The 13993-nt window shown below is 28.2% G+C and overlaps 4 protein-coding genes across 5 annotated transcripts; 2 read left to right on the forward strand and 2 right to left on the reverse strand.

Annotated features, from left to right (window-relative positions):
* Positions 1 to 1278: 1278 nt before the first annotated feature.
* Positions 1279 to 4292, forward strand: LOC126841974 (protein RFT1 homolog). Its single transcript, XM_050578809.1, has 10 exons — positions 1279 to 1498; positions 1584 to 1717; positions 1785 to 1987; positions 2047 to 2236; positions 2342 to 2569; positions 2626 to 2898; positions 2960 to 3216; positions 3283 to 3411; positions 3825 to 3945; positions 4014 to 4292. Exons 2-10 carry the CDS (start codon positions 1658 to 1660, stop codon positions 4152 to 4154), a joined length of 1602 nt encoding a protein of 533 aa, XP_050434766.1. The 5' UTR covers positions 1279 to 1498; positions 1584 to 1657; the 3' UTR covers positions 4155 to 4292.
* On the reverse strand, positions 4213 to 6116 carry LOC126841976 (galactose mutarotase-like). 2 transcript variants are annotated; one of them, XM_050578811.1, is made up of 6 exons: positions 5926 to 6116; positions 5703 to 5865; positions 5275 to 5642; positions 4961 to 5202; positions 4501 to 4897; positions 4213 to 4425 (listed from the first exon to the last, which is right to left on the reverse strand). In XM_050578811.1, exons 1-6 carry the CDS (start codon positions 6094 to 6096, stop codon positions 4339 to 4341), a joined length of 1428 nt encoding a protein of 475 aa, XP_050434768.1. In that variant the 5' UTR covers positions 6097 to 6116; the 3' UTR covers positions 4213 to 4338. The 2 variants fall into 2 exon arrangements, with proteins under 2 accessions (XP_050434768.1, XP_050434769.1); XM_050578812.1 differs by having other exon boundaries at positions 5703 to 5798; positions 5916 to 6116.
* An 81-nt stretch (positions 6117 to 6197) lies between these two features.
* Positions 6198 to 8275, reverse strand: LOC126841978 (nuclear envelope integral membrane protein 1). Its single transcript, XM_050578813.1, has 7 exons — positions 8031 to 8275; positions 7755 to 7885; positions 7474 to 7693; positions 7238 to 7404; positions 6956 to 7171; positions 6591 to 6865; positions 6198 to 6525 (listed from the first exon to the last, which is right to left on the reverse strand). The coding sequence occupies exons 1-7, from the start codon at positions 8101 to 8103 to the stop codon at positions 6369 to 6371; spliced, it is 1239 nt and encodes a 412-aa protein (XP_050434770.1). The 5' UTR covers positions 8104 to 8275; the 3' UTR covers positions 6198 to 6368.
* Positions 8276 to 8359: 84 nt separating this feature from the next.
* Positions 8360 to 11979, forward strand: LOC126841975 (ubiquitin carboxyl-terminal hydrolase calypso). Its single transcript, XM_050578810.1, has 3 exons — positions 8360 to 9358; positions 9429 to 9702; positions 10614 to 11979. Exons 1-3 carry the CDS (start codon positions 8435 to 8437, stop codon positions 10937 to 10939), a joined length of 1524 nt encoding a protein of 507 aa, XP_050434767.1. The 5' UTR covers positions 8360 to 8434; the 3' UTR covers positions 10940 to 11979.
* The last annotated feature ends 2014 nt before the right edge of the window (positions 11980 to 13993 follow it).

Here is a 13993-nt window from a genome sequence, read left to right on the forward strand (position 1 = left end):
CTGCTTACTTACTAAATACTTTTTTGAAGATCTTAAACAACATTGCAATTCTAAGGTTTACTCAGTGGCTTCAAATTATTACAAGTAGCTAGCTTTACCTAACTAAAGGTACTATATGGCTATAACATCTGCAACTTGTGAAAGATATTTTTCATCAATGTGCCTAAATAAGAACTGGTTGCAACTAAATTGTTACAAAGCAGATTTACAAATCTATTCTGACTTTCTATCAAAAGAGACAAATACTAAAATTATAGATTATGAGACGATTCTTGATAAATTTGCTTTAAAGAATGCAGTTAGTTACCGGTTGACTTTTTCAAAATATTTTTTTTTTACACTGGAAACGATAGATAGTAGTCAGATTTGTCGGTCGAACTTACTTTACTTTACTTAAAGTTATAATAACTTCAATAAAAACAAAATCATTATTTATTTTGATTTTTAAAAAAGTGAAATAATTTCGTTAGTATTAAATTTTTCATAATATTTTGTTTCAAAACGCAATTACTCAAAAGTTATAATTTTTTTTTTAATTTTACTGGGTTTTAGGTTTAGAAGTTTTGCAATCAGAATTGACCTAGCATACCTACTTACTTTTTTACTTTTCTCAGGCAATTGCTGTGCATACGCCCTGAGCATGACGATTACCGCCCGATAACCCCGCATTACCTTCACTTATTATAAATTTAAAATAAATTGTTATATTTTCATCAATTTCTAAAATGTTAAATTTGAATTATGTGTAATATGCGAAGTACGAATTTGGGTAGCGTTATAACAGTGCCCCCCCCCGCCCCGCATTGTGAGGTTATACTTATCCAGCACTACCTAAAATTGATCTTTAGGTACGCCTAGTTTAGGTATTTATTCTGGTCATTAATTACATAGAGAGCTTAACAACGGTCACAGTTTCCCAAGCCATTTGTATTATTATTTTACTATTTTGATGCTCTATAATACCAAATATCCAAAATAATGATCTTGAATTTTTAAATATAAAATACCTATCTGTTGTAACATACATATAGTATATGAAATTAAAAGTTATAACTTATTTGTACTACAAATATGTATTATTAATATTATAGAGAGCGTAGTGTGTGGGTCACTTCAATGTTGTTTTTTTTTTTACTAGAATATGAAATAAGAACAGTAAACACTAAACTGTAAAAGTAAAAAAGTACAGCGCTGTCAGGCTGTACCTAACCTATAGATAGTCGATATAAAGTATAAACAGTATGTTATTCTACAGTCTACACTCTAAATAGTCTCTACAGCTGATGTGGTCTGTGCCTTTTGGACAAAACTGCGGAACGGTTATTCTTATCAAAATCACGATGGTTTTGTTTGGACTTCAGTTATCACTTATCACTTTTCGTCAATTTTTAACGACTAATAAACGCAGAAGTCAGAACTCAGAATAATAAAAAACACCAAAAGTGAAAAGCTCAACTGTAAATGGTTGATAACTGTGATTGCAAACAATCAAATTTAGGTATAAACAATTAAGAGGGGTAACCTTGAATTTTCACTGAAATATGTTTATTATATTACAACAATTATTGCCAATTGTCAATTAGGTACATAGTATTATTATAAAATATTTCGGTTTTTAATTTTAAAAAAAAATTATGTCAAGAATAATATTTTAAAAATGGCTAAAAACTTCTTGAAGAGCAGCATTGAAAATGCATCTCTTAATATACTTCTACAAGTCAGTAAAATATACATCTATATTTTTATTACTTAAACTGTAATATTTATATTTTAATCATTTTTAGATAGCGTTCCGATGTCAAACATTTATTTTAAATGCGCATGTGTTACGATATGTCTCCCAAGATGAAGTCGGTGTTACTAATGTTCGATTGTTATTGCTAGAGTCCACAGTATTGTTTCTCAGCCGAGAAGCTTTTCGAAGGGCCTGTTTAACAGATACAATAAACCATAACTGGCCAAAGGTCGTCAATCTCATCTGGCTGGCGTATGTGAACACCTGGTTAAATATTTAATGGGTAGTAACTAATAAGTTTAACTTTACAGAGTATCACTATGCGTTGCAATTTGCGGGTTGTTTGGTTATATTTGGTTAAACATATTGGAACAGCCAAGTTCGTCTGTTACTATTTATTACAATTTTGGAGTTTGGGCGATACTCATTAGCTGTGTCATGGAATTATGCTGCGAACAGTTATACATAATAGCACAATCATTTTTGTTTGTTAAACTACAGGTTAATATCATAATCCATTTAATATCGTAAACAATGTACTTTTAATTCTAACCTTATATTTAAGAACATCATGTGAATGTATACATTAATTTATTTTATTTTTAGGTTGTGTTGGAAATTATTAATATTATGGTACGAACGATAGTTTATACAACATTGGTATTGTCTTGGAGCGGTCAAAATTCTGTTTTGGCTTTTTCTTTAGCGCAACTTGCTTCAGTTTTTGCGTATACAATATCGTTTTATGTATACTTTTGGTATTATATAAAACATCAGAATAAAGATTTTCCATTCAAGTCTATGTGGGATTTTTTCCCAAATATCTCTAATAAAGTAAAGTATTACTAAAACGGTCATTGTAATTACTATATTATGTATTTGGTTTTTAGAAATGGTCTGAGTGTTTAGATATACCATTAGTTATGTTGCTTTGGAGTTTCATGAAACAGGGTTTAATGAAACAGCTTCTTACCGATGGAGAACGTTATGTCATGACATTTTTTAATACTTTAAAGTTTGATCAACAAGGCGTATATGATATTGTGAATAATTTGGGCTCATTAGCTGCTAGATTTTTATTTAAACCCGTTGAGGCTGCTTCATATTTCTATTTTAGTCAACTTGTTCACAGAGATATTCCAATTAAAAAACAGATAGAGCAAGTAAGCATAATTTATAAAAAGCTATAATTATTATAGTATAATTTAAATACATTTTGTATAGGATTCCAATAAAGTAAAAGAAGCAACTAGTGTTTTAGAATGTCTATTACGAATTAATAGCTCAGTTGGTCTAGTAGCATTATCATTTGGCCAAGCATATGCAAAACTTGCTTTGTTTTTATATGGTGGGTCAAGTTTAGCCCTTGGCATAGGACCTATTTTACTGAAGTTGCATTGTTTGGCCATTTTATTTTTGGCTGTGAATGGAATTACAGAATGTTATGCTGCTGCTACAATGAATGTCACAGAATTAAATAAGTACCTATGTTGTTTTTATGAATAATAGATTATAACATAATCTGTTCATTTTTTTCATTTTTTTAGGTATAATATTGAAATGGTCATGTTGTCTGTGATATTTTTATTTATATCGTTTTTGTTGTCTTGGTTTCTGGGTGGAGTAGGATTCATTCTGGCTAATTGTTTCAATTTTACTTTTAGAATTATACAATGGTACAGTACATTTTTTTTAAATAATTACTTTGATTTATCTTATCAAATGAAAAATTAATTTATGTTTTATTTTAAAAAAGTTGTATTAAATAACACTTTTTTCAAATGTTTTAATAAGATAATTATTTAACAAATCCGATTAACAATAAAATAAATTTGAATTAAAATGTTTTTTTTCTCTTACTCTGTGATTGTGGTTTTTGTAGATCTTAGTTTCAGATATTATTATTAAGTATATTAAGAGTAAAAATAAATACAGGTTATTTCACATTATTTTGATACATTTTATAATTTACAAACAAATTTATCAAAATAGCATGAAATGTCATATATAAACTTATTATTGTTTCGCTTGCCCTACGAATAAATATAAATTATTTCGCTTTTGTAAAATATGTTTTTCTTTTTTATAGTGGACGATATATTTTATTCCAATACAAAGATACCAATTTCAAACCACTTAATGGGCTGTTGCCCAAAAAGTCATTCATTGTATGCTTAATACTTTCAACCATTTTAACATTATATTCTGAGGTAAATTTTATAATTGAATTTTTACTTAAAAACATAAATGTAACATAATTCCAATTCTTTAATTACAGGAAAAATATTATGAAAATAATAAAATTATTCACGTTTTAAATGGCGGCATTATGTTTGTGTTGACAATATCTATTTGGTTGTTTGAAGAAATATCTACATTTAAATTCCTCGCAAAAGTTTACCGATCAAAACACAATTAAACTATTATTTTTGTAATAATATATTACAAAAGGTTTATATTACATATTAAAACGGAATAATTTTTCTTATCATTTTTTAGAATGTACTTTTTTTTACCAAAAAGTTGTTGTGATAAACTGTTCATTTTTTTATTTTATACAATATATATTTTGTTACCAACGGAGTTAAATAAGTACAATTTGTTCATTCATTTGTAATCAACCCAAACTTATAAATGACTCTTTGGCTATAGAAATTTGAAGGTTCTAGTATAATGTTGACAAAGTCTTTCTGAAACATTAGTAATTAAAACTATATAATATGTGTAATGTGTTATTTGACAAAAGTAATAACATATTAACTAACATGAGTGACAGCATCTGGATACAATTGAGGTCGTATAGATATACCCGAAAGTCTATTATATATTGTTTTAGATTTGCCAATTATTGGGTTAGTTTTTTTAACTTTGTTGTTTTGATATGCCGTTGTTGGTATTTGCAATGAATTTCCCTCCTCCATGTCCTCTGGTACTAATTGTTCAAGACTATAGATGGACAAATCTTCAGCAGTTTCTGAATGTTGCTCGCTTCCGCTTTCCCCAAACATTGCATTAGGACTAATTAAATCTGTAACTTTCGTTACTTTTTCATCTTTTATCATTATATTCCCATAATCTGGAAAATCCTGTGCAGTATTTATATGAATACATGGCATGTCTGTATAAACGTCTAGTGTGCGGCCAGATGATTTATGCACTAAGCTGTTTAAAATTTGTTTTTAATAATAAATAGATAATAATAAATACTAAAAAAAAATATTATACCTGGCTGCTAGATTAAATGCCTTTTTTTCTTTGCCCTTAAATAATTTGAATGTATGGTTATACCCAACACCAGGAATATGGCTAAAAGCTTTTTTCAACAATCTAGGCACACGTAAATCAAGACACGTTTGTCTCACATCTTTAAGTATACCAACAGGTCTTCGATCTGGCAACTTGATTACTATATATTCGTCTGCATTGACCATTAATGAATGATTCATAATTTCAGACTCGCCTGCGTCCTATTATTACATTCATTTTAATATTTTATGTTGAATAAACTACTAATATATATATATTTTTTTTTTTATTACATGACCAGCCAAGTTGAAAAAAATATTAGAAGATAAGTTCAATGGTGTAGGCTTTGACGATAATGCCACATAATCTATGACTAATTCATTTTTACACGTTAGTTGATAGGTTATGCGACTATGCAATATTCCGGGATATCCTTCTTCACCTTCAGGACTAGAATATGTTAGCACTAACTTATCGTCAGAGATATGGCCATGCCAAACAACCTTGTCAAAACCATTTTCACCACCATTATAATGATGACAGCCACAATTTTTTGTTAATTTAGCCGTGTTTCCTTTATAATTAAATTTTCCATCTGTAATGTAATCTGTTACTCTACCTATAGTTCCACCGATGAAATGAGCATTCTTTTTTCTATACTCTATTTAAAATTTGGAAACATTTTAGTAAAATGGAAATTTATAATATTCTATAGTCATACCATCAAGAGTATCAAACCCTAATAAAACATCATCCGATTCTCCTAAAACATTTGGTAACCAACACGATATCATAGTAGCGCCATAATTGATTATTTCTATTAAAACGCCATGTTCATTTGTTAATGAATACTTGATTATATCAATATTTTGACCATTTTGATCCTAGTAATATATTGTTTGAATTATAAAAAAAAAGTGTTTACATAACTTACTTAACTTTACTTTAATATTGCCATAAAAATCTTCTACAACAAAACTATATTTTTTTTCTTGCTTTGTCCCATGCTCAACTTTTTCACCATCACCTTCATCTTCTGTCAAAATATTGTTATAAACATCAGATTCATTTAGTTTGGAAAATGTCTGATTTGACAATTTGAAATTATCACTCATATTTTTTTTAACAAAATAATACTTAAAAAATGTAATTTGAAAAATATACAAATAAACATTGATATCTATGTATATAATGAGCAATGAGTTAAAAGCAGTCCTTACACTAATATTATTAGCCAATATAATTATAAATTAAATAATAGCTAAACAAATAAAAAATTATAAATAAAAATTGTTTTCACATTTGTACAAATACTTAATACTAAAAATAGTAACTTGTTTTATAACCGCTCTAACTCGAGACTGACTAAATAAAAATCAAGTAGTGTTTATTCCATTTCACTGTCACTAGTTTCAATTTTTTCTATGCCTTCAATAGAAGAATCGTCATCAGTTTCACTTTCTGACCCGTCTCTATTTTCATTTTCATGTTCTATAACTGCTTTGTCACTTATATGTGCTGAAGTCTCCATAAATTCGGCAAACCTAACATTTTTCAAAAAATATCAAACAATGAAGTAAAATATTTAACCGGTTCTATGACATCTTACATTTTAGGGTTACGCAGTTTACTCATAACTTTCCAAGGATCACAGCCTGGACTCCTACAATACTGGCGTAATTCTTCTAGAGCTTTGGGTGTTTCAGTCAATCCTTGCTGAATGTATTCATCATCAGACAGTAATCGTGGTTTTAGACGACTCTTGCCAAATAACTTTGCAGGAAAATGTATTATGTTGTAATAGATAATAATACTTATTATGTCAACCAAGACCATAGCTTCTAAGTGGTAACTGCAAGTTGTAATCATTGCTAAACCAGACCCCTGTAATCATATGTGTAACATATTAAGGTAATTGTATTAATTCCAGTTAGCATCACATTATAAATATGAAACATTCATTTGTAAAATTACCTGTAATGTCCATCTAATTAAATCTATAGACCTTTGGTTTGTCACTGGACCATATCTGTAGCAAACTACGAAGCTAACAAATGCCGAAAATACTACATACCCAATTACATATTTGTAGTACATAAACAGTACGACATTCAGATTTTCTACTAAAATCTGTAAACCATACAAACCTAAAGTACAACTAGCTCCGAGGAATCCCAACATAGTTTTTTTCTAAAATAAATTTAAATATATTTTTACTACACATATTTTAATAAAGATTGATTTTAAAACACTCACTTTGGGTATAAAACGACTAATAAAAAATATGACAACAAGAAAAGAGGCACACACACCAATTGTAATGCCACATAAATAGTAAAACAATGAATTGTAGCTAAGTCTTGCTGAATATGCAAATAAGTATAATCCGATTATGAACATAGCTAGTCGCCTAGTATCTAATGCTATAATGAAACATATTAAATTTTAGCAATTATTGTTACTTAATATGATAAAATTGTATTTTCCCATACCATCAGAAGAAATACTTATTACAAAATCAGCATTTGTTTTAATACTAAAACAAGTTGGTTGAAATGGATCTAGTTTGAAATCTTTTACCCTCCAAAAAAATGAAATTATTTTGTTTAGAGATAAAACACTTTCATCAATACGCATTTTTTCCTGTAATAGCTGAGCATTAGTATCCTGGTAAATTAAAAACTCCTCTGTATTGTTAATTGTTAAATTAACCTGAAAAGCAATATAATTAGAACAATTCACTACTTTCTATCCAACATTTCTTGTTTCTTACTGTAATGCTTTGAAAAACATTGACTATTGTTTTATCATTTCCTGGGTAACAATAAATTGGGGGTAATGGATATTTTCTCTCATTGATTGTACATTTTCTTGTTTCTCCAATATTAATTTCGTATATCAGACCTATATTAATCATAAATATTTAAAAAAAGTATATAATGTATATAAATAAGCAAATAATATACTTAATATTTTAATTATAATTAGTTCTAAAAATATCTTTGTACAATATAATAAACAATTAAAAATAATTTTGAATTATGCTTACCCTTTTGGGCATTAACTACTGTTGCAGTTATTAATATAGCTGTAAAACAATCAAGATAGTTTTTAGATATCATTTTGACAAATAAACGTTCATTAAAGAGTGCTTTTTATGCACGAAACTTCCTTAATTTAAATTGTAATAGTAAAAAAAAAACGGTATCAATATTCATATTAAAAGTCCGTTAGGAATTGAGGTCTGGGACCTGGGGATGATGAAAAATTATGAAATACCGAACTGTACATTTTTCGATAATCAAAAGAAAAAAATTATATGACCCTAACCTCATTTCAACATTTCATGGAGGTATGAAACAATAGTGAATTGATCATAACTGCAGTATTGAATGATAACAAATTGTATTAAATCCAAAATTCAAATTGTTATGTTATGTTAAATTTTCTAAAATGCCTGTGGATTTGCATAGGCTAATTCAAGGTTGGCTGGAACTAGAAAGTGATCCAGGTTTATTTACATTGTTATTAGAAGACTTTGGTGTAAAAGGCGTCCAGTTGGAAGAAATTTATGACCTTCAAAAACCTTTCATGGATGGTCCAGTTTATGGTTTCATATTCTTATTTCGATGGATTGAAGAGCGTCGTAGTCGCAGAAAAGTTGTTGATCAAACAGATATATTTGTTAAAGACGATGAAGCTGTTAATAGTTTATTTTTTGCCCAGCAAATGATACCAAACAGTTGCGCTACTCACGCCTTATTATCGGTGTTACTCAATTGCTCAGATATTCACCTCGGAGAGACATTAGGACGACTCAAAGAACATACAAGACTAATGGATCCTGAAAATAAAGGATGGGCTATTGGTAATACACCCGAATTAGCACGAGCTCATAATTCTCACGCTATGCCAAAAAGTAGACCACGTATGGACAAAACACCAGGCCTAACAACTGGACGATTTACTGGTGAAGCATATCATTTTGTTAGTTATGTACCTATTAATGGTCACTTATACGAGTTAGATGGTCTCAAACCTTATCCTATGGATCATGGACCTTGGGCTGAAGGAGAAGATTGGACTGAAAAATTTAGACGAGTAATAAGTGACCGTTTAGGTGCTGCTGCTGACTATAGTGATATAAGGTTTAATTTAATGGCCGTAGTCCCAGACAAGCGAATAGCTATAACACACAAATTAAACATGCTTAAGACAAATAGACAGATTGTCTTGGAAGCATTGCAACAGCTTGTACTTGTTGATGACTATGGAAAAAAACGAAAAAGCAGTGAAAATGATTTATCTCCAAGTAAATGTGTTAAAAAAGATGTTTCTCCTATTCCTAGTACTTCAAAAGATTTTAATGATGAAAAAGTAATATATTTATTTGTTTTATTTTATTTTTCTCTTTTTTAACTTACTTCTTATCAATTTATAATTTTAGACATGTCCAGAATCTAGTAATATTGTGGTAATACGAGTTCAATCATCTAACAGCGGCCTTGAAGGTGAAGGAGATCAAAAAGACATAAAAAATGTTTGCTTAGAAGCAGGAGCTATGCCACGAGGTTGGGAAACTCCATCCAGTCATTCTAAAGACAAAGAACTAGAAAGTAATCAAACATCAGAATGTGTTATGAAGGCTAACCATACATTTGCTCCTAAAGATTTATTGGCCTTGGCTAAAAATTTAGAACTAGAAATAAGTATGAGTGAAGGTAAAAATAAAATTGTGGATTATGTATTTATTGTAAGGAGATTGGAAACGGTCTAATTTTAGGGCAAAAAATGTCTGTTTTTTTTTCCATTATATTTATCGAAATAATGCTGGATTTACAGCAAGTCGACAAAACAACAACTTTCTGTTTTCTGACAAATAGGAGACAAAATGAAAACAATTCCACAACATTATCCAATCTCGCGACACAATGTGTGTGTTTTTGGAGACATTTTTGTGTCTCCTCGAAAGCGGTAAACATGAAAAGGTTTATGTTATGTTTCTGTTTTCGGCAACATCTGTCTGGTATTATAAATATATATTGGTGTTATATCATAAAATATAATCGATCCATATATAAATGCATATTTTAATACTTCATTATTAATGCGTATTAAAAGCGGTTACATATTCTCTCTGTCGCTGTCTCTGTTTCCATTTTGTTGTTTTTTTAATGTAAACAGAATGTCTCCATTTTGTTGCTGTTTCTAATTTGTTGCTAAATTTAAAAATTCAATTTGTTGCTGTTTTGTCGGCTTGGTGTAAACCCGGCATAATAATTTGATCTATGAATCTGAAGACAGCCTTAACTCTTTGGCATCTCATTTAGAAAATTATTTTCCAATTTTTTTTTGTCAAACATCGACTTAAAACTTATTAATTTATATGTATACAAGATAATTTATAGAATTATAAATTCTTGCAAACATCTTATAATTTTTTTTTTCTTATAAATAATCGTCCAATTCAGAAAAAAAAATATATAGTTAAAGAGTAAACTGAGAATATTGACCAGAACGTTATCCAGCCATAAACAATGGTCCACAATATAACCACTTAAAAATATACTGTTTCCAATCCTCTTAATGCATAGTATATAATTATTTTATAAGTAATAATTATACTTTACAGGTATATTACGTGAAGAAAATGAAAAACGCAATAAATATAAAATAGATGATTGTAGACGAACTCATAATTATGATCAGTTTATTTGCACATTTTTAACAATGTTGGCTCAGAAAGGCATATTAGCTGATTTAGTACAACAACATTTAGGAACACAAAAAAAAAACTCAAATGCACAACTTTCATTATCTGTACAATCACAATCTGGAAATCAAATTCAAATGAAATCTAAAAGTAACAAATCAAATTCCAAAAATAGTACTACAACTACGGCAACAAGACTTAGGAAAAAACGCAAAACTACTGCCAAAAAAGGCCGTAAGTCATGACAGGTCATAATTTTAAATGAAAAGTATTTTTCACTTCGGTAGGACATCTTGTTAGAGGATATAAAAGAAGGTATTTAAAAATTGAACAGGGAAACATTTTGATCATACTAATTTATGTGCTGATACTTTAATATTATCTGGAGTTTACTAATTCATTTTGGTATCTACTAATTCTATGTGTTCTTTATATTATTAAGTATTTTTAGTCATTACTAAATTTTTATTACAGCTGAAGTGGAGTACAAAATATGTCAGATAAGTGTATACCATAAAACTTTTTAAATAACAATAAAAAAAACTACTAATAAGATCTTTAACTATTTTTCATTGTAATGGGACATTTATACATAAACAGTAATTTTTAATTAGGCCATAAACGAAGTCAATACAGTTTTTAAATTTTAACTATTATTAGGTAGTAGATAGTCCATTCATTTATTGGCATGGTCAAAATTTCCCTTGCTCAAGTCTTTAAATAAACTACCCAACTATTATATCCTTATAAAAATAGTGTCACCGAAGGCCTTGATACACCAAATATATTATATTGTTAGCCTATTGTTATTTTGATACAATCATCACAGTTGATATTTGTTATCTATTTATATATTTTTTATAAATTTATACTATTTTAGAAATTTAATTGTAAGATAAAGCAATTAATTATTTTTAGTTGATTACAAAATACTACTATGTAGATACCAGAGTTTATTTAAAACTCTATGCGATAAAAAAACAAATTATATTATTTTAGGAACTCAATAACTGAGACATTCTATGTTGAAAGGGCATGTAGCGTACACAGTGGCCAGTGCTAGCTATACCTAAGTTCTAACCCCTTTTATACAATGAATGTCTCAGTCATCCATAAAGACTATTATAAGGATAATAATTGGATATCAAATTTTTTACTCTTTATTGTAAATAATTTTTATAATTGGATCTCATAAAGTCCGAAATAATGGACACTTTAAATTCTTTTTTCTTTCCTTCTTTTTTTATGATTTTTTTATTTATTTATATATTATATTTATTGAACAGCACTTAAGCTTTTATTTTTAGTATTGTTATTCTAATCTTTCAATATATATTTTACTTTAAATTTTGTATTTAATTTGATGAATATATGTATTATAATTACAATTGTTTTGGAATAATTCACTTTGGACTTTTGTTTTAATATATTAAAGTTTTCATTCAATAATCTGTGTCTAACGAATCACTGAAGTAATAAGAAGTATTATTCTTATATTCAACATTTAATCATACTGAAATAATTCATATAGTTACTTAATTATTTAAAATAAACGATTAGCATTAAAAAAGAACTGATAGGTTGGTTATTAATAAATTAACCTAATTTGTTAACATAATATGTATATACAGGATGATTTATTAAAAAAAGACACTCATTTTTTTGAAAAATAGTTGCAATTTTGTAGTTTTTATGTTATTGTACAACATAAATAAATGACCAAATATTTACTCTTTTAGGTAATTTCCAAAGCGCTACCAACTTTTGAAACTTAAATAGTAACATATATTATATTTAATTAACTTTTTAAAAGAAAAATAATTTGCTGAAAAATTTGACTGGTTAGGTTAGATTACTTTTAAAATTTAAAAATGATGGCAGAAGTTGAGTGCGACTAATAATACGTGGAGATAAAAATAATACTACACTCCACTCTTCTTCCCGTCCTAAACTTCAAACTTTAAAAGTAATCATTTAAAACTGATTATTGACCATTAAAATTGGTTAGCAAATTATTCTTCTTTTAAAAAAGTAATTAAATATACATACGTTACCATTTAAACTGATAGTTGATAGCGCTCTGATAGCTAGTAGCTTTATTATATTAAATAATAACAAATCAAAATATTTAAGAAAAAAAAACTATAAACACTCAATTATTTTCTTGAAAAAATGAATGACTTATGTTAAATAGATCACATTAAATTAAGTTTAGTCCTTTATCAATAATATAAACAGAAAAATCAAAATGAAGAAACGAAAAAGTAATGAGTGCTAAGCACTGGGATTTGCGATTATGCTTATTAGTTATTAGTTACTTTTGTGTTCATACTTAAATACAGGTACATTATAGTTTCAGCTAAAAAATATAAGATTTTGCGCAAACTAAACTTAAACAAAAAGGTTAAAGAAATAATTACAGTATCTAACCATCTAGGTATTTTATCGAAGAGGGCTATAGGTCCAGCAATTTTTTTTATCTATTGGTAAAGGAGGTTATCATATATTAATATTTTGACATTCCTTATAAAATTTAAATTTCAACAATTTAACAATAATATCATTTGCCGAACGAAAAATAAAACTTTAGCCCTGTGTATAAGCTGAAGTGTAGTATTTCGTTGACAGATTTCGTTGTCAACGCTCTTTTTCTACTGAACCTACTTGTTTTAAAAATTGTCTTCAACATTTAAGGAGATATTGAAAAAAACTAACGACCATCATTCGCCATCCATACGAATTAAGAACACATTTGAATAGGTACAACTTTTATTTTGACTTGCAAAATGTTATAAAAATGGATTCTTTTAATTGGTTCTCACTAGTCACTACTTCAATTACTTGAAAACTTAATAATACTTAACAGCGATTGGTAGGATTGAATATAACTTTTTTAGGAGCTTTGCTTTTAGTAAGGGCAATTTTTCGTAAGACCTCGCGTTAAAGCTTGAGCTATTGAGTAGGTACTGTGTAATTTTATTAGTATAGTAATTAAACAATGTAAGGATTTATTTTTGGTAGTTTTTTTTTACCAGAGCACTACAGTGTTCATTATTAATAATGGTATTTTCATTATTTTAAACCAAATAATAGCTACATAAATTGAGTTTGACTAGGTTCAATGAAGGAGCAGTGGTGTAACCACTGTGGTGGTAGGTGCACTCGGATCGTGGGACCCGGGCAACAATCTGCTCCTTCAAAAGCAGATCTTATTCATTATTTTTTTTACATTTGATTAACATGGGAAATTTTAATTTTTTTTTAAAAGTTTTGCTTGAAAACTAAGCAACATTTTTTTG

This window comes from Adelges cooleyi, unplaced genomic scaffold (assembly GCF_023614345.1).
Source record: "Adelges cooleyi isolate 19-005CV unplaced genomic scaffold, UGA_ACOO_1.1 ACOO_flye_CR_arks_rails_tigmint_CR_PRNA_41, whole genome shotgun sequence".
Taxonomy (NCBI): domain Eukaryota; kingdom Metazoa; phylum Arthropoda; class Insecta; order Hemiptera; family Adelgidae; genus Adelges; species Adelges cooleyi.